General features: G+C 37.7%; 3 protein-coding genes and 1 long non-coding RNA gene across 5 annotated transcripts in view; 2 read left to right on the forward strand and 2 right to left on the reverse strand.

Moving 5' to 3' along the window:
• Positions 1 to 4,417, reverse strand: part of LOC130420187 (uncharacterized) — a 6,167-nt gene extending 1,750 nt beyond the window's left edge. The window contains exons 1-2 of the long non-coding RNA XR_008906589.1: positions 4,296 to 4,417; positions 3,576 to 3,666 (exon numbers count right to left, since the gene is read on the reverse strand). This is a non-coding gene — a long non-coding RNA (uncharacterized LOC130420187). The remainder of the gene's footprint in view (positions 1 to 3,575; positions 3,667 to 4,295) is intronic.
• On the forward strand, positions 4,407 to 8,781 carry abhd10a (abhydrolase domain containing 10, depalmitoylase a). 2 transcript variants are annotated; one of them, XM_056747333.1, is made up of 5 exons: positions 4,407 to 4,561; positions 6,398 to 6,581; positions 6,747 to 6,858; positions 6,982 to 7,119; positions 7,331 to 8,781. In XM_056747333.1, exons 1-5 carry the CDS (start codon positions 4,489 to 4,491, stop codon positions 7,670 to 7,672), a joined length of 849 nt encoding a protein of 282 aa, XP_056603311.1. In that variant the 5' UTR covers positions 4,407 to 4,488; the 3' UTR covers positions 7,673 to 8,781. The 2 variants fall into 2 exon arrangements, with proteins under 2 accessions (XP_056603311.1, XP_056603312.1); XM_056747334.1 differs by lacking the exon at positions 4,407 to 4,561 and adding an exon at positions 4,659 to 4,883.
• A 3,488-nt stretch (positions 8,782 to 12,269) lies between these two features.
• tagln3a (transgelin 3a) lies at positions 12,270 to 15,926 on the forward strand. The gene is made up of 5 exons (XM_056745699.1): positions 12,270 to 12,376; positions 12,820 to 13,040; positions 13,277 to 13,451; positions 13,856 to 13,958; positions 14,491 to 15,926. Exons 2-5 carry the CDS (start codon positions 12,846 to 12,848, stop codon positions 14,678 to 14,680), a joined length of 663 nt encoding a protein of 220 aa, XP_056601677.1. The 5' UTR covers positions 12,270 to 12,376; positions 12,820 to 12,845; the 3' UTR covers positions 14,681 to 15,926.
• Positions 15,927 to 15,956: 30 nt separating this feature from the next.
• Positions 15,957 to 24,939, reverse strand: zgc:152816 (uncharacterized protein LOC777712 homolog). Its single transcript, XM_056745698.1, has 19 exons — positions 24,855 to 24,939; positions 23,431 to 23,973; positions 22,802 to 22,913; positions 22,622 to 22,668; positions 22,429 to 22,545; positions 22,155 to 22,280; positions 21,902 to 22,066; positions 21,697 to 21,818; positions 21,252 to 21,570; positions 21,038 to 21,128; positions 20,655 to 20,671; positions 20,361 to 20,483; positions 20,127 to 20,252; positions 19,741 to 19,884; positions 19,526 to 19,656; positions 18,500 to 18,599; positions 18,257 to 18,386; positions 17,970 to 18,091; positions 15,957 to 16,669 (listed from the first exon to the last, which is right to left on the reverse strand). The coding sequence occupies exons 2-19, from the start codon at positions 23,935 to 23,937 to the stop codon at positions 16,610 to 16,612; spliced, it is 2,559 nt and encodes an 852-aa protein (XP_056601676.1). The 5' UTR covers positions 23,938 to 23,973; positions 24,855 to 24,939; the 3' UTR covers positions 15,957 to 16,609.
• Between the last annotated feature and the right edge of the window lie 2 nt (positions 24,940 to 24,941).

A 24,941-nucleotide genomic window follows, 5' to 3' on the forward strand; every position in this document is an offset into this window, starting at 1 on the left:
AAAAGTACACGTTAAACATAAACATTCATATTTTGTCATGTTTTTCATTTTATTTTTATTCTTTTTTCCAAGCGCACCCGAACTGCACCTCAGGCTGCAACTCATGCTGCGTTGCGCGTCCCCATGCGCCCACATAACCCTCACGACGCTTTAAATGTTAAATGATTAAACATGTTTTTAAATGTTATTTATGTCAATTTATTTTCAAGTTATGGGTTTCAACAAAGGCTCTTGTGATTTACTAAATAGCCATCGAGAATCGGGGACGGGCTGCGCCGCTCGCGCAAACTCTCCTTTAATTGTTCACTTAAACATTTTAACCAAACTCTACTATTTGCATTTGTTAAGATATGGGATCAGACCATTTTGTTAATTGCACCATACAGTCCTATTTTGCACCGTGCGTCCTCTGCAAAGCGTCCTTTATCCATTCAATAGCCCGGGGGTATGCGCCCTGGGGGAGTTCTAAGCCTGCACGGTGCTCAAATTTTTCAATTTATTTATTCTTAATTTTGCGCAGATCAATTCATTGAAGCAAAAAGGGCTACAGTGTCTTTTTAGGGGAAGAAAGGCGAATTGTTGACGTGACCCTGACAAGGGGCTGCTGAGAGGGCTTGCCTGACGCTCGAGGGCCGCTTGAGTCAACAGACCCCCATCTAGCAGACTCGCCCTTGTCTTTCTTCTAACTAATTTTTCATTTACGGCTTTTCTTAGACTTGTCTCTTATCTATCAGATTAAAAGAGCAGCTTGTAACAAATCAGTCTGCCCGATTTACAAGAGCATTAAAAGCGGACAAAAGAGGCAGGCCGTCAGTACCTGAGTCTGGTAGACGGTGAGGCGCTGCAGCTGATTCGATGAGTTGAAAATGCGCACGAAACAAAATACTTGAATCCTGAAAAAGAGCCTTTGTATGTTTCTTTAGAAATCAAGCAATTCTGCATGACAAAGGACAATTAATAAGCCGTCTTTTCACGACCAGCAGCTGGTTTCCCTGTCAAGGAAAGTTGGAAAAAAATTCGGACTGAATGCGCGTAAAAGCCCTTTGCGCGCAGACAGCTACCCAAGGTGACCCATTTGGCACAGTTAAAATAAGCGGGCCGAGGCGAAAGCGAGGGAACTGTCAAAAACATTTAAGCTGGAATATCTTGAAATTGCAAATCCCTTTATGTGGAGGGACGCTGCCGATCTGGGTTAGACGTACAATGGAGGTGGTTAAGTTGGAGAGGCTTTGGAAACGGACACGTGGCCTCTCAATGAGAGCTTCTTGGGAATCGCGTGGCTCGCAGCGCGTCAACAAACTTTAAACGAGGTTTAAACTCGATACGTTCTCCGATAAAACCATAAAAGCACAATTTAGCTACACTTAAAGTTAATGACACTCTGTAACATGTTTTAAAATAAAAATAAAATACCCCGATAAGTGCACACTTTAGGGTTCATGTTCGTGTGGCGGTGGCTCACTGCAGAATTCCCATTTTCGACAAAAAATATATGTGTGTTTACATATATTTTTTTAAATTCAAATCTCACAAAAATCGCTTACGTTAAATATCAAACGGTGATTTTCTTTAAACATATGTTAAATGACCACATAATGCGGAAAAAGATACGCTTGGATGCTTTGCTTATGCAAATACATATAGTCTATCATTGGACAGTTTTTGGATAAGTTTATTGCAACTCGTTTAGAGCCAAAAAAAATACACGAAATTAATTCATTATAACTAAAATAAGATGTAGGTAGTTTGAGGTATAATAAACCATTTTTTTTCTCTTGTTCAGCTTGGTAACTTAACAAAAGTTTTGTGTGTTTTACAAAAACCTTTTTCAAATTGGCACGCAAACAACTCTTTGGATCAGACACTGGAGCAGCAGGAGTGAACTTTAAAGGCACCCCATGGATGTCCACCGACAGAGCAGACATCGACCATGACCTTGTATGAGCATCTCTGTTTATGAAATAGATTTTGCCAATCTGATAATAACGAATCTCAGATATCACCGACAACATCCAAGAAAACACGAGCATTGCAAACTTAAACTTCAGTCGCCTGCCGCGATCTTTTAACTCGGTATCACGCAGTTTGATGTTGTTCACGCAGAATTGAATCACTCCATAAAGAGACAATGAGAAAGGCTGCCAATGGGATCTGCACCTGCAATGTCAAGAGGTCGTGAAATAATGAACAGGGCTGACTCAGAACTGCGCTTTCAAGTGTTAACTCTTGTAAACTGATATAAAGAGACAAGACGCACAATAATGCGCAAAAACGCTCGCGTATCCGCCTGCGTGCTTCCAAACGTTCAGAGCTGGCTACATTCTCTTTTGCATCGAGTTTTGCACAGTTAAACAGTTCCAGCCACCTCCTACCCCCGGTGCTATTGATGTCTTTCTGACCTGATAAAATGCGCTTGGCTGCCGTCAAATGGGCCAGCTTTGCCTGTTCACATTTAAATATGGGAATTAGTCATCAGCTCTGTCGCAAGCAACAGAAACGAAGCAGCTAAACTGTTGGCCTCTTTTCAGCAGCCAGAGGGCCGGGGTCTGCATTCATTACATTGAATTTAGCGCGGAGGTGAGAGACCCCTGTGGCTGCCTTTTACCGGGATGTCATAACAAGGAATCGTTCTGGAAATGAGGGGGCGTGTGCACGAGGGAAAGAAGGGGGGGAGATGCGAACCAGCATCATATCGGTTTAAATCGCATTCTGTCATAAAGTTAAACAAATTAACACACAACCATTTGACGGTGGACATCGTTAAAATATGTCACTTTCGAGAGGTTTTCATAGCAGAAAACATCACTCACTAATTCGTGGAAGTTACATTTTAATGACAAAAAGTATCATCAAAATTATACTTGTCGTGCTTATCCACATTAATTCTCTAGTTTCTGTCTTTCTTTTGACTTATACACCTTTACATATACATATACATGTTTAGTGTCAGAAGACTTAAAAAAACTAAGTTCGGTGGTTTCCATAACCATAGGAATCATCAACTTTAAGTTAACCATCCCTACAATCATTACAGAATTTATTCTTGCAGTTTGCATCATTGGTTGTTTCAACACATTGTTGGGTAAAATGTTGGTTTAAAATAACCAAGAAAATGTATTTTACTGTACCATGAGTTACAACCCATCATTTCTAAAAGTGTAGAATTTTGGTTATCATCCCACCAATAGAACCCAACACAATACCAGTATTACAATTTTATTAAAACAAATAAAATTGCATTAATAACCATTAAATCATTTCAAATGTCTGGGTTGTTTTCTATTATGTTTTTAGTTCAGCAGGATCCTATCTCTTTTTTTTTCATTTGATTTTTTTTTATTGATAACAACAAGTGTCCAATTTCCAAGGTATGACTGTTGTATTGCAGAAACAGCAACCATACCTCCATACCCCAAATGTAACTTAATCTACTGTAAAGCAATTAAAATATATATATAAATATTCAGGTACAAAAAAACGTAAAACTAACTAGACTTGCGTCCTTCACTTCAGTGCTTTGGGTATGTATGTGTTTACGCAATCTGAAACAAAGAAATGAAGACTGAAGTCATTACCTGCAGTAAGTCTGTTAACAGGCTGCTGTCGTTCTCTCAGTCTCCTCCGAGAGCGTTTTCAGGAGATTGTGTAGTGGAGCTGCAGCGCCATCTGATGGAGAAAACCAAAACTACATCTTAGATGTACAACTTGTGCGCATCATATTACAAGCAAGTTCTCATTCTTTTTAACAAAGTGCAAATGGATTTGGCACAATTACACAATTGATTTTGTTATAAACTTGAATATGTAAAAAAAATGTAACTGTGTCTTAATTTGAATAATTGTTCTATGGTGATTCCTGACATTCACTCAATGAAGATGAAAGACTGCAATGTCTCCCCATATAGCCCCACATGTACAGTTCTGTCTAAAGGGCTTTACTTGTTTATGTTCATATTTTTCTTTGTAAAATAGTTTTGAAGTGTTTTGTTTTTGTTGTATTGCAACGAAATTGCACTGGCATCTATCGACAGACTAACACTAAATACGTAAACGTGAATCATGTCCAGCCTCTTTGCAATACTCCACAAACGGTAACAACTTTGTACTGCTGGTATATATCCCATTTGGAGAAAGTGTGAATCATTGACATCAAAACTTTATCCATGACACAAGGGCTTGCCATTATGATGCTTATTATGACATATATACTTTCGAGAGATGGATTTAGGATTGTAAACAAGCTTTTGTTACAGATGTTGGCAAGGAATCGAATTTAATGTGCTATTTGTACTTACTGGTTTGTTAATGTTAAGTTTGATTGAAGACATGTGCCAAAAGGATTGAGAAAACGTGTGTTGTCGTTTGTACTCCACGCCAGCAGGTGGCAGTGATGGCGCTCAGAGCTCTGTTGCCTGCAGGACTTTACTAGGAGTAGAGTGATCTGCAAACCTCTGTTCTCCGCTGATCGCGGGGCAGCACGGCATTAAAATGCTCAGAAATTATTGCAAACTTCTTCAAATACCTGTCCGAAAATGTGCCGTCCCCCATCACGCTGCTGCAGGTAAGCGAATCATTTAAAGACAGCGTTATACAAAGGGGCGTAAATGTGGAGGCGTGGCCAACAAAGCTAGAGTGAACTAGTACGTACTGGCGTAACACAAGGATGTTTGTCTACTAGTTTCAGTTTGTTTGTTGATTATCATTTGATTATTTTCACCGTGAATATTCAAGTCATAGCAATATTATTGCAAATCTGCATTTTCGATTTGGTGACTTCAGTGCGCCGGAGATAAGAAAATCAATCTGTACAGCGAAGATGACGGATGGGGAGAAATCATTTGTGTTTGACCTCCTATCCAAACGCCGTCAACTACAATTAACAAGTTAAATTAGATTACTATTTTCATCATAATCAAACAATGCTATGTGACATTAAGTGTTTTCCATAAATTTGTTTTGTATTTCAAGACATGCAAAGACAATTATTATTTATTAATATTTCAACATTAATAATCATGTCTGTTTACACCATCAGCATAAATTAATTGAGGCCTTTGTAAAGTGACATGCGTTAAAAATCAACAATTGTGGGAATAAATATTGCGCTTATTTGATCTATTGGGAAATTTCCTCCTGAAGAATTTTTAAACCTGTTGAGACAGATCTCCCTGAGTTCATCAATTGCACGTTCGCCCCTTCAAGCAAACATTAAGCATTTTAAATTAAAGTAAAAAAACGTACTTATTAGAGGAAAAACACGAATAACATCAACACACATCCAAATCTAGTGGTTGTGTTCCTAAAGACAGGCAACATCGGTTTCTTTGCTGCTACGTGTATCCCACAATCCTGTGGGTGGCCTTTAGCCAATAAAATTCTGATGGGTGAAGCGGTTTGTTACTGTATGTATATAAATATTCAGTTTTGCTTATACAGATAAGCTGTTAGCTAGCTCTGTTCCAGTTTTCACGTTTAAAACCAGAAAGTAAACAAAACATGAGTGCAAATAGTAAATCTTAAACTCTAAAGGATTCAGACACAAAAAGTGTTAACTCATACAATGCTATGTATGGGATAATGTACAGCCAGCTGGTTGTTATCGCAGAAATAAGGCCGACAGTGTGATATGGGCCCTCACACTGAAGGGCCTTATTGCAGCCAGTGTTGTATCGAATTTTGACTCCCCTACTTCTGATTGGTTCATTCACTTAGGATGTGGCTTTTTGATTGCCTCTAAAGCCCCCCCCCACACCTAATCCTAACCCTATCCTTCGTAGGGGATACAGGGGAGACATAATCTAATGGGGAGTCAGATTTTGATACTGCTGGCTACTAGTACATTATCCTTCTTATTACACGGCTACCTGCCGCATGAGGAAAAAAATGGACATGAAATGTGAATTTGAAATATTTTATTAGCTAATTTTTACCGAATGCTGACCTTCCGCAAGGAAAAAGCGTTTACTTTCGGTTTTAAGGTAAGAAACAACGTTCAAATGTCACGAACAGGCAATTTGATTTAATCCTTTGGAAATATAATGTCGTATATGTTTTTAAAATACATTTATATTTAAATTGTCAAACAACCCTTTCAAAATGATTTGCTGCATCCAGGTTACCGTGTTTTATTAGTTTTGAGAGGTCGTTATGTGGAAATAACGAACCTGCAAATGTCATGTCTGGCCAATCGGACTCAAGCATTCAAACGAGCCGTGTAATAATACAAAATAACAAAGAATAAAGATATCTACAAAAGCAATCCAATTCAAGTTAATTGCAGAATAGTATGAAGAATGGAAAGTTAAATTTTTTGCTGTATTGTGTACAGTGCTGTGTTGCAGATATCCACCACTGAATATGATATCATCACATCATAAATTGTCTTTGCTTTGTTTAGGTGTTCGACACAAGACGACGATACAGTACGCGGCACGGCCTGACATGCCAAAGCTGGCGTACAGAAAGGTGACAGGGAAGAGTCCAGGAGTGGTGTTCCTGCCTGGTTATGCCTCAAACATGGGCGGTCTGAAAGCAGAAGCTTTAGAAGAGTTCTGCAAGTCTTTAGGGCATTCGTATCTCAGGTAAACACCCTGTATATTTGGTCATGCGTTTTATTAGTCTATTCAAGAACAAATGCAATGAGAAAAAAATATGCAGTAATAATATTTTGGTCATATGCTTGGGCATGGAGTTCATTATGTTTATCCACCTTGACATCTGTCTTGTGTTCAATAAACTGTCTTCAGGTTTGACTATTCTGGCTGTGGGTCCTCTGAGGGGGAAATAAAAAACTTCAACATCGGTGCTTGGAAGAAAGATGTCCTCTATGTACTGGATGAACTAGTGGAAGGACCACAGGTTAGTGCATGAACACAATTCTAGACTGAATTTCACTCTTACCAGGTCTCACTCATTTCAATGCAAATGGATTGATGATGTACTCAGAGATGCATGACTCATTTATTTGAACATTTTGGTCAGATTCTGGTAGGTTCCAGTATGGGCGGCTGGCTGATGCTGTTGGCTGCTCTTTCACGGCCGGAGAGGATCGCCGCTTTAGTGGGCATCTCCACAGCTGCCGATCACTTCGTCACAGCCTTCCACACGCTGCCAATAGAGGTGCCATGAGTCCGCTTGTCTGCTTTAAATAACCAGGTTGTTTTGTTGCGGTTTGCTATGCTCGGTTTATTACAGAGAAATCTGCTTATGTAAATGTCATTTTAGAGGGGTCAGGTCACACTTGCGGTTATATTACAGTCATGTAAAAATAAATGACAACATCTGGTTTATCAGTAGGATGATAATTGAGACATCTCCTGTTATCCTCTAGACGAAGAAGGAGGTTGAAGAACAGGGCTTGTGGAAGTTCCCTACCAAGCACAATGAAGAAGGTTTCTATAATCTGAGCGTGGACTTTCTGAAGGAGGCGGAGAATCACTGCATACTCCACAGCCCCATCCCTATGACCTGTCCCGTACGTCTCATCCACGGCCTCAAGGACTCCGACGTCCCCTGGCACGTCTCCATGCAGGTCGCCGAGCGAGTGCTTTCCAACGACATAGACGTTATTCTTCGCAAACACGGGCTCCACCGCATGTCCGAGAAAGATGACATTAAGTTGATGGTGTACACTATAGATGATCTTATCGATAAACTGACCACGCTGGGGTAACAGAGTGATGAGATAATGCAGGGGGAGGGGGGATTCAAACATGCTTGACTTTTAGAAATTTTGAAGAATTTTCATTCTGTGACCAATGACCAGAATGAACATTTTTCTGATTTTTTTTGCTTTCCACCAAACAAACACTTTAGGACATCAAAAGTAAACAGTATATCTTTTTTAGAGTGAAGTGTTCCTTGAAGCTTTCTGAGCGATTCAGTTGTGAAATGTTGCATGTTATTCTTTTTTTTTTTTTCATGACACAGATTGCATCTGTTTAACACTAGTAAATACAATTAAGTCTGAAAAGGACGTATTCGTGCAGGTTTTTTCAACCCAAATCAAAATGCCAAACTGTTGTAGACATGTATCGTATCATGAACCTCATATTATTCTTGTTTATATTTTTTCTTGTTCAACTCTTATGTGATCATTTTTGGAACGCTTAAACCTGTAGCATTATAAACTTTTCATTTTTACGAGTAGCATGGCACAGTGTTTCAGATGTGAAGACACCTTAACGTCTTCAGTTTGTGCACTTCAGATTTCACACTTGAGATACAGTCATGTAAACCCGTGTTAAAGGTTCTCGTGTAAAATGTCTTTTTTGTCTGAAAGGTGTGTAATGAGCTGTTTTCTTGGACAAAGTGTAGAATAAGAAATGACATGTATTCACTTGGTTTAAACTTTACTCTCATTATTTCAGAGCATCACTGTTTTTCGGTGAACTGGAAAAGAAAGATCATGCATATAGAATGGACCCAGAGGTTCCGTTTTAATCGTATGCAAGCTTTCTGTATTTTGGGGACAGATGATGGAAAATAGAAAATGTGTTTTTGTTTTGTTTTTCAATTTAGATATCTTTATATATATATATATATATATTTACTTTACACTATGCAATATTTTTTATCAGTTTTTTTACCACCAGCTGCCTTCTGTGTTACATGTCGTACTTTCCTTTACAGTAGTATCCACAGATTTAAAAAGCCATTTTTCCTCCAGTGACAACGTTTTTCTTTTTGCGTAGTGCATGTTTTTTCAGATTGTTAACTGAAAGTATTATCACATTTTCCTTCTTTTTTTTGGTGAACAGTATAAAAGCTTTTTCAAATTTATGTCTTGTTTTATGTCATTATAGACCTTCCATGGACCTTCTTTTTTCGTATTTAATGGATAGTTCACCCAAATCTGAAAATGTATTTACTCCCCCCTCAGATTGTTCCAAACCTGTATACATGTCTTTGTTCTCCTTAACACAAAAGAAGATATTTGGAAGAATGTCGGTAACCAACCAAATCTCTTCTCCATTGACTCCCATAGTATTTATTTTCCCTACTATGGCTGCAAATGGGGGGTGAGATTTGAGTGGTTACCGACATTCTTCCAAATATCTCCCTTTGTTTTTAGCAGAACTAAGAAATTCATACAGGTTTGGAACAACCAGGGGGTGGTAATATAAAGACAGAATATTCATTTTTGGTGAACTATCCCTTTAAACATTTCCAAAAGTATGTTTTAAAATTATGTATGTTCTGTTGTCAAATATGTATAAGTCTATGCTATAAATCTTTCTCTTATTAAAGATCTATGATGGTTAGAGAATGTGGCACTATTTCATTTATATACTGTAGCTTATCCTGCATGTTGTAACGTCTCATTTTAATCTCAGTATGTTTAGCAAATATATCTGGGCAAATATTATTTTGTCTACCAGAAGCAGTGCATTCTGGGTAAGCACCACTTTACGTATGGTATATACATACATACTGTAATCCAATCATGCATTTTTAAATATGGGTCATGCGTGATTCATTTTGGCCCACTTTATACTGTTAATGCATGTTCTGAGATTTATTGAGAAAAGATTTTCAATGGATAACTCAGTTTTGTGGTTATGAAGTATCAGTGCTGTGTGTTCAGGGATGTTGTGAAAGAGTCCTTCAGCGTCTCGCAACACTGCTTCACATTCTGCACACGGACTCTCCTCATCACAGCTCCTTCACATCCAACAGCACAGGTAAACTCACAACTCACATCAACCTGACAAATCAAAACTTTTATAGAGCAATTTGTGTTTATTGCTGTTAATTGATAAATGAGAATGTTATATAAAAGTGTCTTGAATTTTTTGTCTCAGGATCAGTTTTGTCATGCAGTGTTCATAAGGCTTTTCAGTTTGCTTTTTTCTCTTTTCTTATGATTTTATTGTTTAATTCACATATATAAAGTGGCGGCTCATTTGTTCTGTAAAGGTTAAAAATTAAGTTTTGAATGATGCGATGTTGTTATGCAATATGACACTCTTTATGATATTTTCTTTAATGCAACTTGTGTTATGGATATTTTTTATTATTTAATTTCTTAATCTTGATCCTTACTTTTTTATATATATTTGTTTATTTACTTTGTGTTTGATAACAAAACATCTGTTGAATCTGTTTTTAGTCAAAGTCAGACTGAACATTAAAACTCTACTAAGATTATTAAATATACCATTTTTATTTAATTCTTTCCACACTTATTCGCCTGCCTGTCTGATGTTTTCCCCTTTCATTAAAATGTATGCCTTTTTGTGGTATAGTTTGACATTTTTTCATATAGTGCACTTTGTTTTTGGGAACTACTTAACCATGTGGATAAAGATACAGATGGTGACATACTTTAATATAACAGAACTTAGGTTGTGACATTCAGAACACGTTTTCTTCATTTAAAATGACATGTATACAGATAATTATGAAACATATGGAAGTTCTACATAAATAAATGAAAAAGCCGCTATTACATTTAAAATATGGAGTACCATTATTAGTTTATATGTTTAATTCAAAAAATGATTCTTGGCATTAAATGTGCACTCTTGTTTTTTTTTACAGAACATTATCACACTGAAGAGCATGAGGTTATGGCCCTGATAGGTGGCGAGTTCAATTTTGTTTGGGTAATACTTCTCAATAATATTTATAAGGAAACAAGAACAAACACATTCAGATGTAGTAAATAATAACATGATCAACATTAACCGAGACTCAATCATGTCAATGCACAAGTTTTAGTTTGTGAATGACTCATTCTTGGTTTATATTTCTTTGACTGTGAGGTTGGGGCAAGTTGTCACATATTTAAAATTTCAAACATTCATATAAATGTCCTGAACAAAATTTGAGTTTAAAGAGACTCAGGATACTAGTACACCAACCATTCTCACAACCTATGGGGACACACCACCAGAGCAGGTAAACCATTTGTAAAAGTACTCAAACTAAACTTTCACTGTTCATGTAACTTTTTGTAAAGAGTTTTAAATGTTTTCAAGAGAACTAAATATGTTAATATCGTCTGTATTTGACAGGCAAATGAATATTGGACTGCACTGAGCAGATGTTCAGTATAATGGACATGGAAATCCTGCTGTTTGACCCTTATATGGCTAAGTGAGTATTTGTCATTCGCTGCTATGAATCATTATAAACCCTAAACAGCAAATGCAAGTCTTTATTTAGTTTGCCGGTGAGAACAGCAGCTTGTACATGGACATGTTGAGGACTGTGAGAGCACAGCTGAATGCACACACAAGGCCGACAGTGATTGATGTGGACTGAGTGATGGATTGATGGATTGAAGACAATAGAGAATGCTGAGGCAGCTTTGCTGATGTCAGGGCTGAACACAAAGGAACAGCTAATGTTTTCTTTTCTTAAAGATCAGAGATATCTGCTAGAACGTCCAGTTTAAAGTGCTTTATTTACAAAATGCTTTAGATGAATTGGAAAATCAAAAATCAGTTTTTGCTTCACAAGAAACAAAAGCGACTTAAAGATCACAGATTTATGAGCATTTTTAAAGTTGCTTTTTTGACATTTAATGATTATTGAATATGAAGGTGCAATTCGCAACCTTGCCGCTAGATGCCGCTTCATACACTATGTTAACTCTGATCTTCATTATGTTTCAGCAGTAGGCTATCATTTACTATAATATTTTAGTGTGTATAATGTGTCATTCTGCTATAACAAGACAGCTCAATATTTATGTAGTTATATTGCAACAAGACAACAAACTGTTGTGGGCACGTCGTTTTGAAAATGCTCTTTTTTGTAGCAATAACTTGAACGTGCAATACAAAACTGACTTTCGAGAGCTTTGTTTTTTCTGGATAAATGTTAACGTCGCATCCATTCAATATCTTGCAATCTATGTGGAACAAAAAATCATTTATTCTCTTTTATGGTCATTTTTCGCCATAAGCAATATTGTACTTCCCGTGGGAGGTCTTGCCCTGACCAATATGGCGGCGCCGTTGACACACAGCAATGGCTTCAATGAAGCGTTTTTCTATTATAGTTCCGACCTCTTAACCCTCTCCATCAGTGCATTTAGGAAAATGAACCTTAGTTTTATTAATAAATTAAGTATGGAAGCCGATTTTTGGTAGATTCATTATTTCACATTTGCTTTACGAGCTACAAATATGGATATTGTAGTGTAGTGAGTTAATTAGCCTTCTGCATATATTACAAATGGTTAGTGAAGTAAAATCACGATTAATTTCGATATGTGAGAGCCCTCCCCCTCTCCTCTCCATCACTGTACATGCGCGAGGCTTCGGTGTAGATGACGGATGCTGCGCTGCGTCCCACACGCTGGTCCATACTGATGCCCAACAGACGGACATTACACGAGAAAAACAACAAACAGCCTCCATCACTGGTGAGTAGAAAAGATTTGTCTCACTGTCAGTCAAATATAATACGTGTCTAATTTTATGTAAAAATGCGTATTTGTCTCCTGACATTTTTCGTTAGGGAGAGGAGTGCAGTTTGCGTTTTAATGACATCGATAGTGCATTCGTGATAAAATGCAAATGCAGGTCATTAACAGCTTATATCATATGATGGCATCGCACTTTCATGTTTCGATGCGCGTTGCATGCCAACCAAGAGACGAAAAGATGAAACGCGCATTGTTTTTTTTCTCTCTCTCTTTGTAAGGTTATTCAGAACAATGCGATGCATTACAGAAAAAATGTATTATGGACTGTGTTTTTTCCAATACAATATATGATGGAGACATAAACGTGAATGCATTTTCAATTCAATTCTCAATTTGATTCAAATATAATCTTGTGCTGTTTATGTTCTGCATGAGCTCAGATATTCAGCCCTGTTGGTCGGTGTTGATGTCTGAGCACTGCATGGCTAACAGAGGACCGAGCTACGGGCTCAGCCGTGAGGTCCAGGAGAAGATCGACCAGAAGTATGATGCTGAGCTGGAGCCTCGCCTGGTGGACTGGATCCTGTCGCAGTGTGGAGACGACCTGGAGAGACCGGAGCCTGGCAAACAGAACATCCAGAAATGGCTCATGAGTGGAACAGTATGTGCGGATTATATGAGTGCAGAATGATGGATGCGTGGAGAAGGAACATTTAATTATTGAGTGTTTTTCACAAGCCCTTCATGCAGCATTTTGTGATATATAAAGTCATTGGCAGGATGATGTGGCATTATTGAGAATGTGACTGAAATGGGTTCCTGGCCTGTGATGCTTGTTGTGAGTGTGTGTTGTGGATTCACGTTGAGTGGTGTGTCTGTGTTCTGTCTCCGTCACAGATTCTGTGCCGTCTCATCAACAGTCTGTACCCGAGTGGTATGGAGCCCATTAAGAAAATTACAGAAACTAAAATGGTCTTTAAACAAATGGAGAAGATTTCGCAGTTCCTGAAGGCCGCTGAGGAATACGGAGTCAATAGAGGAGACATATTTCAGACAGTTGATCTTTGGGAAGGTAAAAACAAAAAGAGAATTGTGCCAACGTGCTAATTTATTTCATTAGACGGCTAACATTTATTTAATAAAAATATATGATTTGGCTCATTCTCAAAAGTAAAATCAGCCAATTAGAACTTTTTAAATGCTGTTTGAAAAGCATCTCTTGGTATGACTTATAACATATATTTCAACATAATTCCTAAAGTTACATTTGTGTTATGGCATATAATACATAGTATAGAGTAATAATACCATGCACGTAGTGTATGTTCAGACAATGAGAAAATGTTAACGTATAAAAAACAAATATCTCTGGAAACTTATTTTTTTTGTAATATTCATTGGCTCAGTGAAGAGTGTGAAAGATGCTTTGGTGTTTATTTTGGAATCATGTTTAAAGCGTTTGGTTGGGTGTTGAAGGGAAGGACATGGCGGCGGTCCAGAGGACACTTGTGGCACTGGGAAGTGAAGCTGTCACGAAAGACGACGGTCATTTCCATGGAAACAAAGACTGGTTTCATAGGTGAGCTACATAGGAGGGTGTTACTTTGAGAAGGTTCCAGACTGCCCGAATGCTACATTTGATGCATTTCGTATCACAGAATCAGAAGAGATTATCAGAAAGTGCATTTTTAATCCCAACCATGTTGTTTCTCTGTATTGTTGCAGACCTCAAACAGTGCAAAGAAAACACGTTCAGATTTACTTTTCATGCAGTACAAAAGTCATATTTCTACATGTATTTAGGAAAAGTTCAACGATTGGTCATTCACCAATAATTAAAATGGTTTCTACATAAGACAACTCCAAAGTGAATGCCACTATAACAACACAAGGCATCTTTTCTGTTATTTTCACCTGTTTCATTTTATGCAAAAAAATGCAAATAGAAACCATAAGTTTATTTGAAATTTGGTAGAAATATTGATAGTAGTTCACAGAACAAAAGAAGCATGATCATTTTACCGAAACATACCTTGAAATTGTGAAATGGTCTCTTATATTTTCCCCGTGGCTGTGATTTTTGTGTTTAAATCTCTGTTATTGTGTTTCAGGAAAGCTAAAGTACAGAAGAGGGAGTTTTCCGAGGAGCAGTTGCGTCAGGGCAGGCGTTTGATTGGTATGCAGATGGGAAGCAATCGCGGAGCGTCTCAGTCCGGAATGGTGGGTTACGGCACCCCGCGACAGATCATGCGCCACGACTCTCCCCGACACAACGGAACTGAGTCTGACAGCAATCCCTAAACACTCCAGTCTGGTAGGATCGAAAAGCTCTGATGGAGTGTTACAGTCAGAGTCGTGTATGTGTGTACAGTATATATACAGATACAATAGACATCAGATTTGAGTTTACACACATTAGTGTTAGTCCTTTACCCACAATCCACCAGAAACGCTATTAAAATAAAATTCAATCGTGAAACTTTGAATGTGTTGCCCTTTGAGAAGCTGACAGACAGGCTTTTGGGGACGGTCAGATGTTTAGTCGTGCATGCCGCGAAATAGAAACATTCAAAACAGAGAAGTCTTCTTTTGGGGCGTCATAGTATATGTTTGTGGTTGATGTGATGCTGTAATACACAAATACGAACGCATGTGGCTGCAAAAAAATCATTTTCTTACTAAGTACTTTAATCTTGTTTTGCAGTATAAGTAACTCAACATTCTAAATACATTTCTTTGAGAAGTAAAATGATGTAAGAGATGGTAAACCATGTTTTCTTGAAAAAAAAAAATTGCATTTTTGTTTAAAAGGAGACCATATATCTGCCAATTGTATGAATGAATGATTTTTTTTACTTAATATTTTGGCAAATTTGAATTGTGAGCATTACCTCACTAAATTTAGAAACAGGCTTAACATCTTAAATCATTTTACTTCTTTAATAAATGCATCTTTAGGAATGGTACATATTTGTTCTAGAATACATCTACAAAAATGCCAAAGAAAATATTTTTTTGCAGTCTCACAGGTTCTGATAAGATGTGCAGAACTGACAGATTTGTGCTGTTTTCACACACAAAAAAAGAATGTTCACATTGTCCTGCTTATTTTTCAGACGTCACAGAAGCAAAATGAAGCTTGAGGGTGCAGTTTTGTCATCAAAAAGTGTATTTAAGTTGCTCTGTATTCACTGTACAGAATCAATTGTGGTATTTATGAAATATATCTGGTATTTATGAAAATGTCTTCAAAACATTTCATTGGATTTACTAACATGTATGTAAGTCCTTTAAATGTGCTCCTGGTTGTATTATAGATTATAAAACCATTATTTTTTGTGAGGTTTCATGTTTCATACACATATTTTTGACAATCACACACCTTTTTATGACTTGGAGAAGTCAAAATGTTTTGGTACATTTAACAGTTTCAGTATCGTTCATTTCATGTTGTTATTGCTGTGATGGTTTGATTTTAAATGTACCTCATTTATTTATTTGAAAAATACATGATCTGTAACGTAATATATAATCATCTATAACTTGATTTGTTTCAGTCGATTTCTTTTGAGAAGTGTAACGTAAATGTATCCTTTTATTTTGACACTGGTTGCATAAAAACCAATAAGCAAATTTGAACAGAAAGGCAGTCGACAATCCTACAAAGTGGCTTACAGCAAATATAATCAGGTTTATCCATTTAAAGTCGACGGGATCCAGACATTCTTTACACCTTGATTAAAGAATACAAGCTCAAACGTGTTTTGAAAAAAGGATGGGACATTTTACAAAGCCAAAAATGTATTGAAAGGAAATAGGTTCTCATTTTATGTCTATTTTAAAATGATAATCAGTGATATGATGTCACACACACACGCGTCATCTTCACACACAATGACATCAACAGTCTTGCATCACTTCTGATGCTCACATGTTCATATTAATGTGATAAAAGCAAATGTGCACACTGTGATACACAGGTGACAGTAAACATACCTGACCATCACACAAACTGTAGCATTTGTGGTTTTTGTTGTTTTACAAACTAATTTGTTTCAAGAGCTTACTGTAACTGTCATTTAGATACACGGTTTCATCCAGTCACATCCAAACATCATGTTGTTTTATGTCAAGATGCGTCAAAAACAAACATTTGAACAGTAAATCTAGGAAACTAACAAGAATGAAACAAGAAAAAAAAAGAATCCAAGTACATCGTCTTGCTTCTGTTTACATGGTGGTTTGGTCTGGTTGTCCATCACTCTGCTCCACCGCTTCACCACGTTTGACCTGGAAATTAAAACAAGATGTGAGAGATTTTGTGAAGAAAACTGCTGATTTATGACAACTGTTGAAGATAATAATATACTCGGGGTTAAAGCAAAAAAAATCCTGAGCCTTAACTTTCTGCGGGGTTGCAAGAGTAGACACATACACAGGGTTATTTGTCAAACAAAAAAGAACATTATTTCCCTTGAAACGTACTAGTAACATGCCGTTTTTGAGCTTCTCAGACAGAAGTTTCTTAAACTTTGATGGTATGTGTATGGATCACAGAATGACTCGGAAGAAGTGGGGGCATAATTATAACCCACAAAACCATCGTTTTATGCAATTATCGTGTACAAAAACATAGCTTAACATTTTCAACCAATTTCATCATAATAAAAATCCTACTTTATAATAAGAAACAAATGAGACTCACATTTTTGGCCTAATGAGGTTGGCATTTGAGAGCAAAATTAAGTGACGAGATCCATGATGAATTTTACACAGCAGACGCTTTTTATCCAAAGCGACTTATAAAGAGTTTAGGGAGCAATAAGCGATATGTCAGATTTTGTAAACTATTTTGTAGTAATGTAATCATCAGTTTCATAGGTATTAACGGTGATGATTTGGCCCAAGTCACATCCACAACACATAGAAATGAGATTGTGACAGTTGGTCAAAGCAGGTTAGCATAAATGAGCCCTCAAAATAGCAAAAGTGATCTCCTTTTGGAGCTGGTTTTTATATTTTAATTATGATTAGTGGAGGCAGATTTATTTTCCATTTTTAAACTCCTATTTTGCACAAAAAAACTATGAAACAAAAACAATATAAATTCCTATTAAAACTACAAAGGTTACAGAGTCAACAGTGAGTGCTTCTCTTTCCAGTTGGTTGATTCATATCAACCACGTAGAATAGCAGGAATATTAGGCTGCAGTCACTAATGTTTAAGGACCATGTTTATGACTTAACTCTGTGAGATAGGTCCAATGAGCTCCGAAAAAGTTTAAAGAAAACTATTTACCCGCTTTACAAATAGATCCTTGATATCTCAATCGCAGTTAGCGCGCCCGCATAGCTGTGTTCCTCTTATACCATTGGTAGGCGAAGTTATTAAATCGAATTGATATCAATAAATCTTTTTAAATGTAATATTTTTAATATTATATAAAGTAAAACTTTTTTCCGCAGTCAAACAGCGCAAGCCAGAAAATCCGTCAAGGTGCCGGATAACTTTAAGCCCTGTATACGGTAGATGTGTAAAAGTCTTCTTTAAACGGAACAGTTATTGTCATTACTGAAGCAAAACTTCTACCTTGAGGTTGTTGTAATGTTCAAGACTTTTGCAGTGCTCTGCATTTGCTTTCGTCTCATCGCTGTAGAAAACATTACACAGCTTGCAGAAGAAGCCCGTAACTGGAATGATGTAATTCACACCTAAAAAAAGCAAAGGGGTATTTGTCGGGGATGTTTTTTGACACAATTCCATTCCATTGGCAAGACATTTGAAACCATTAAAGAAATAAATCTGGTCACTTGCAATGAAGGATGAAAAGAGCCTGTGCGTCAACGTTAAAGAACCACAAGTGAAGTTTGTCTTACCCACAGCGTGTTCGGGTTCATATGGACCCAGCAGGCTTTTGTCTTGCTCATTCGTGTCTTCCGAAGCTTTTTCTTCACACACGGGATCCCCACACACACCTTCAAAATCTGCTTCAGAGCTGTTGTTGATCTATAAACACAAAATACAAGAATTTAATCTTGTATCTTGATTGTTTTGTTATCATAGACCCCAGAGATTTAAGTAACAGGTGATGCTGTGACTGGTGGAAATGTGGTGTTTACCTTATTTGTGGCGTTCTTGTTTTCCTGCTCTCTTTCTGTCTTGACAGGGTTGACGGGTTTTTGTTTCTTATAAACGAGTGAATAGAGCTCGAGTGTTCTCCTACAACAGCAACAAAAACAACAGGGACCAAACTGAAAATGCCACTACAGTAGGGCTGAAAGAAAAAAGGCTGATAGAGAGAGTTTCAAGTGTTTGTATTATTGATAAAAGAATTGCAAGAAAACGCAGGACTTTTCTTTGTTTTTTTTCGGGGTGGTTGGAGTATCAATATAAATATTCAATAAATCAAAATATTGTGTTAAAGGCGAACAATTTATCGTTTGTTACAACTGATGGTTGGAACAATATCCTCAGCTCATGATCCAAAACAATAAACCACAATGTACGATTATTGTAATATCATAATATTTTGAACAACAACAAAAAAACTAAACTGAATTTCAAATAACAGATTTATTTCCAAAAGAAATTCAAGTACATTTGTTTTTTGGTAATTTGTTGGTTCTGATGTACTCGCTAAAATATGACTTGTCCCGATTCTTATTTTAAAGGGATACTCCAAAATTCTGACATGAATCACTGCCCCAAGTTGTTCCAAACCTGAATAAATGTCTTTGTTCTGTTGAACACAATGAAAGATAGTTAAAAAGAAAGGTTAGGAACTGAGATTTCTGGGACATCGATGACTACCATAGTAGAAAAACATTAAATGGTAGTTAAAGGTGAACTAGAACTCTTTGCTTCCCTAAATTCTTCAAAATATCTCTTTTTGTGTTCAACAGAACAAAACAAATGATACAATAATTTTTCCTACTATTATAGTCAATGACGTCCCAGAAATGTCAGTTGCTAACATCTTTCCAAATATCTTTCTTTCGCTGTTCTTTCACCTGAATACAGGTTTGGAACAACTTGAGGAAATGATGACACAACTTTCATTTTTGGGTGAAGTTTCCCTTTAACGACACCCTTTTTGCAAAGGTTCCTTTCAAGGCTGCACAAAAATAAACGAATGAATCACTCACCAGCGAATCAGTGAGTCTCCTTTCCTGCATATGTCGACTTTAAGCAACGAACCCCAAAATTTGCAAGGCCTGCGCATGTAATACGAAACAATCTTCTCAGCCGATTTTGCCTTTTCGAACTGTATGTAACACTGATGGGAAAATCAGGCCACAGAACAAAAGATTAGCATTAGCGTGGTGCAGGAATGTTAATATGTGTGTGTGTGTATACGTACAGTTCCCACTTTCTTGTTAAGAAAGTAACCGGTCAGCTTTCCGAAGGACTTGACAAGATGAAAGATGTTCATGTGGGTGTATCTCTGCTGCGCTGGTGCCATAGTAGGAAGACAGCTGATGAAAATGGATCTCCCGCTAGGGCTCTGAAAATTGAACGGGTTAAACCAGCACCACTATTTTACTTTTATTACCCTGACTGTGTACATTTAAAACAAGGTTTTAAATGCACGTCATAATTTCCCTTTCTTACTTCTAAATAAATATGTTCACTTTTAAAGAAAGATAGATGTTACTAGACAAGAAATTTTACTTAACAATCACACAGCAAACAATAGCAAAAAGGGCATTGAATGGTGAAGGAGATCTCTGTGTTGTGTTGTAGCACCTCAATTGTCTTCATGGTAAAAGACATGGAAATGGACACAGGTATCCCCCACAGGGTGGCTTTGTGCTCTTTGTAATACCGCACCATTTCTTCAGCTGTCTCCTCTGTTTCTAGTTCGATCATGGCCTACAGAAACACACAGGTATTGGTAAAACTGAAACGATCTGCGGTGGAATCTGATTAAAAAAATGACTTGCTTTTGGATTAAAGATATAAAAAAAAGTGTACACAGACCTCCTGTCTGTACACAGACGCAGTATGCTTGACTATACTCCCAAAGGGTGCACAGAGTCTGTAGAGTTCCATCAAGAGGTCCGGGGTCTTTCTGACGGGCCACACCACCACCACTTTACCTTTCTAGGAGATTCAACACGTACACACACACAAGACTAACCTTAAACCTAACACACAAATCTCTCTGACTTTCCCATAAAGAACATCGCTGGTAAGCATTACTTTGCTTCTACTGTTGTTCTAATACAAAGACATGCAACAACAAGGTGATCAAATGAGAGCTGTGACACTGACCTTTGGCTCTGATGAATCTAAAAAATAAAAAAATAAGGTAAGAAGTTAAAAAATGATTTCATGTTTCTTATCATGCTGTCAGTATTTCATATTTGTTGTAGGATGACTCAAAGGAACACTCCACTTTTTTTGGAAATTTGCTCATTCTCCACATTCTTCACATTTGAAGCATGCGGAAATGTGCTGCTAAAATTGGTCTAAATGGATTCAATGATCTATGCTAAGCTATGCTAAAAGTGACCCAGAGATCGGTTAAATAGATTCCAAAAACGGTCAAAAAAAAAACTCAACTTATGGGGCAACTCTGGGGGAGTTGGAGAATGAGACTATTTCCAAAAAAAGTGGAGTGTTTCTTTAATATTACTCCTGAGGCTTTGACGTACCTAAACCCGCTTCTCCCGCTGTGCTGTCCAGCTCATCTAATGTCACAAAATCCTCTAAGTTTTCTGGGAATTCCGTATCGTCAAAAGCATCCTGAAAATACAAAAAAGCATGCACACTGCATTCAGTCACATCAATATTAATCATTAATAATCATTATTTGCAACTAGGCTGACTCAAACAAAACACATGGTGTCTTTTTGGTGTCAGACGGACCTGTTCATCTGGATGTTCCTCTAGACCTCTTGCTCTGTTCTCCTCTCTCTCTTCCTCAGCACAAGGCTCCTCCTCCTCCGTCTTTATCTTCTCGTCTGCCGTCTGCGTCACGATATCACCCAATGTGTCATCAACCAGTCCAGGTTCATCCTCCATCTCAATGCCCTCTTCGTCCTCCAGCCTCCTCTCTTCTTCGTCTTTTACTGTGACGTCCTGGCTGGAGCCGTCACCTTTCTCCTTGCTGCTGGAGGACTCGTCTCTCGATTTGCTGCTGGTGCTGGAATCCGATTTCTTGGACGGACGATCTGGGCTGCTCTCCCTGCAAAAAGCATTTAAAATGAATGTTCAAGTTACGATACAAGCAGCCCTTTTTTAATACAAATAAATAATACAAAAAAAGTTTTTCTCCCTTTCTGGATTTGAGAAGACAAAATGAGTCTCATACCGCAGACTTGTGATGTGGGTCATGTTGACTTTGACGCTTTTGCCTTGTATCCTCAGTGGGTTGATGTAGTAATACTTCACCATGATGTCTGCATCCCGCCAGTTAACCATCTCGACCAAAGCCTGAACACGCACAAAAACCTTGAGACACTTTAAAAAAAAAAAAAAAAAGCGGAAAAGAAAAACAGACATGACGATTGCTTCACCTTACAATCCGTGAATTTAGACTGCCGCACCCTGCCGAACATCCCTACGAGCTTCAAGACCTCGGCCTCGACGTCTCCAGGAGGCAAATGTGAGAAGCAAACCACAGTAGTCGGGTTCGGACGTTTAGCTCGCTTTGGCAAAGGCTCATCGAACTTGGGTGGTGACTGCCAAACAGAAACATCCAGCAATGCCCCTCAGTGATGCTGAAAAAAGTTAAATGTAACTCTATAGGATGTGATGGGTTCTACTCACGTGGACGCCCTCCACTGTCGGTGATAAATACAGAGTGACTCGGTTCTCTTTGACGAAAGCAGGTTTCATCTGGTAGTGACTGATCATGCTCTGAGCCTCCTTGTGGGAACTAAACTCCAAAAAACCCTACGAACCCGAACGTAATATTAACATTCATGTAATACCAACATGAAAATCATTTTTTAGCATTATGAGCATTATGGATATGCATAGTATGAAACAATGACTTTTGTCATTCCATTCTTTTATTATTCTCTTTTTAGTGTTTTATAACCTTTGCAGGGAACACCAAGTGTTTGATGATTGTGCCAAACGGCCTTCCGAGCACCAAAAGCTCCTCCACGGACACAGCCCCCATAGGAAACTTGGCGACTACAACTCTGGTTTTGGGCTGGGGAAAACACAAAAATACACGACAATTGAGTTCCACTGCACAAAGAATGGACAATTTAAACAGTCTGAATTACCTTTGGAGGGTGAAAATGGTCTAATGTGGTGGACTGCGACGGATCACCTTAAACACACAGATAAAATGAGATATCTCATCAATTATTAGCTGTTTTATCATTATATCAAACTGTGCATTTTCCAGACTTAAAAGTGTGTTGAAAATGTAAATTTACTTAAAAATGCATGATGTTGTGTACCTGGGATGGGGTGTGAGCTGTAGGGTCTTTTAGGAGGCTGAGAAGAGCGAGAACTTTGCCGTGAGGATTCACGTTTTTTGTGACGGACACCTAGAAGATGTTCTTTCCATGTCTGTAAAGTTGAGAAAAACAGGTAACTGACAACAGAAATATGACAGATGAGTTCGAATGCTGGCCTATATTGATCTGCTTGACAGCTACAAACAGAACACGCTTCATAAAATATTCAAAGGCTTTAAATGGTGCATTTAGCATGACCTATTCGTTATGGGACTGTAATAAAATAATATTTAAAGACCAAACAAGGTGAGAGGTTTTTATTTTTGGGTGAATATTGTTGTATTCCTATAAAAAACGCCTATTTTGATAATTCGATGAAATTAATATTAAACATTAATTCATCAGATTTTGTTATCTTCTGTTTTTTTTTTAAAGATGACCATTCATTTTAAGTTATTAACACTCAAATCACACAACACCAGTTTTAAAAACAAGAGACTCCAAAAACAAAAAATTAAATCCGAACCATATCTTGTATATAACTATAACTTGCAACTGGTGGATTGCAATTCAGACGCATTACAATGTTGATGTTATTTAAATGTGTCCAATTAATTCATGCTCACTACCTTTATTGAATTCACCACACACTTGCAGAGGGAGCATTTGTGTGGAAACTCTGTGGGGACGCCGGCCACTTCCGCCTCCACGGCCACATCATCCCCGCTTTGTCTTTCATGGGATGACATCCTGTACCTTGAGTCCCTTTTTTCACCTGTGGAGCGATGCCCCTCTCCTTTCAGATAATGCTCATGGTCGTAGCTGCCAGAGCGTCTTGAGCCAGAAGACGGGGGGCTTCTCCGTCTGTCACCGGTGCGGCCCTCGGGTGTGTCTGGCTTTTCCTGTGAAATTCTGGGTTTGTTTCTGTAGTCAGTGTCAGTGGCAGCCGAAATCTTATTGGCCCGCTTCGCCTTGAGCTGCATAATTAGATAAGGGAGAGTCTCCACGCTGATCTCACTTTCCGGAATCTGAGCGAGGGCGTCCACGTCTTCCGGGGACAGGCCGAGCGTGGCGTACAGGCTTTGCACATTGATTGATTCCGTTTCACCTACATCCTCACCACCGACTGACTCCATTGCATTTGCAGGTCTCCGAGAAAGTCAAGCAACCATCTGAGTCACAGTAAAGTAACAGAGTAATGTAAAGACACACAACAGACAAGGGATTTGATTATTCATACAATGAACGATATCATTTGTTTTTCAAATATTGAGAAATGGCCCAACTCTTTATCAAATCCCCAATGAGAGATCTAGACAGACCTACATGTTATAAAGGAACCAGTAACACTTGCAAAGCAAGACTGTATTAAAGTTAGTATGAAATAATAATACTAACTAAGTTGATATCTGTGAATGTATGAGTTAGTGTGACTGTGATATAAAACCAATACACATTTTATCATCTGTAGTTGATGTTAGTACAAATATTGTATACACAACTTCTAATTCTAATACAATATTCAATAGTATCGCATAAATACATAAGTTAGTGTTTCACTATGAACATCATTCATAATATTAAAAATATCCTAAACAACTGCTAGCAGTTTTTTCTGTTAAGTGTAAACCTATAAGCAAATGCTTTTGTACAGAATTTACGTTTGTAAATGGTTTTCCTATCGGCTGTCGTCTCCATAAGAATGCTTAAATATTCAATTAAAAAAATCAACGGTGCTTCACAAACCTTTGGACATAGTACAGTCAAATCAATAAAAACATCATTCGCCATGACGCATAAATGTCTTACATCAATCAACCATTACGATCTACTGTCTAAAGTGAACCCACAGATCAACCGAACTATGATGTTTTTCATACACGCCCAGTAAACACGCAAATGAAATATGCTAAATTAACGTTTCTCTTCTTTCACTTTCTGCTTCTTTTACTTTCACACGGCAGTCGTTAACACATATAACGCAAAAATTAAAGAGGAACATTGCAAAATAAGTCTCAAATAATGTATTTAAACAAACAGCTTAAATAATTACCCAAATGTCGGTCAATTAATGTTTTTTTATGGTCTGTAAACACGGACAGGAGCTCGAGGATTCTTCTGTGATGTGTCGAACGTAGAC

The sequence above is a fragment of the Triplophysa dalaica genome, chromosome 4 (genome assembly GCF_015846415.1).
Source record: "Triplophysa dalaica isolate WHDGS20190420 chromosome 4, ASM1584641v1, whole genome shotgun sequence".
NCBI classification, from domain to species: domain Eukaryota; kingdom Metazoa; phylum Chordata; class Actinopteri; order Cypriniformes; family Nemacheilidae; genus Triplophysa; species Triplophysa dalaica.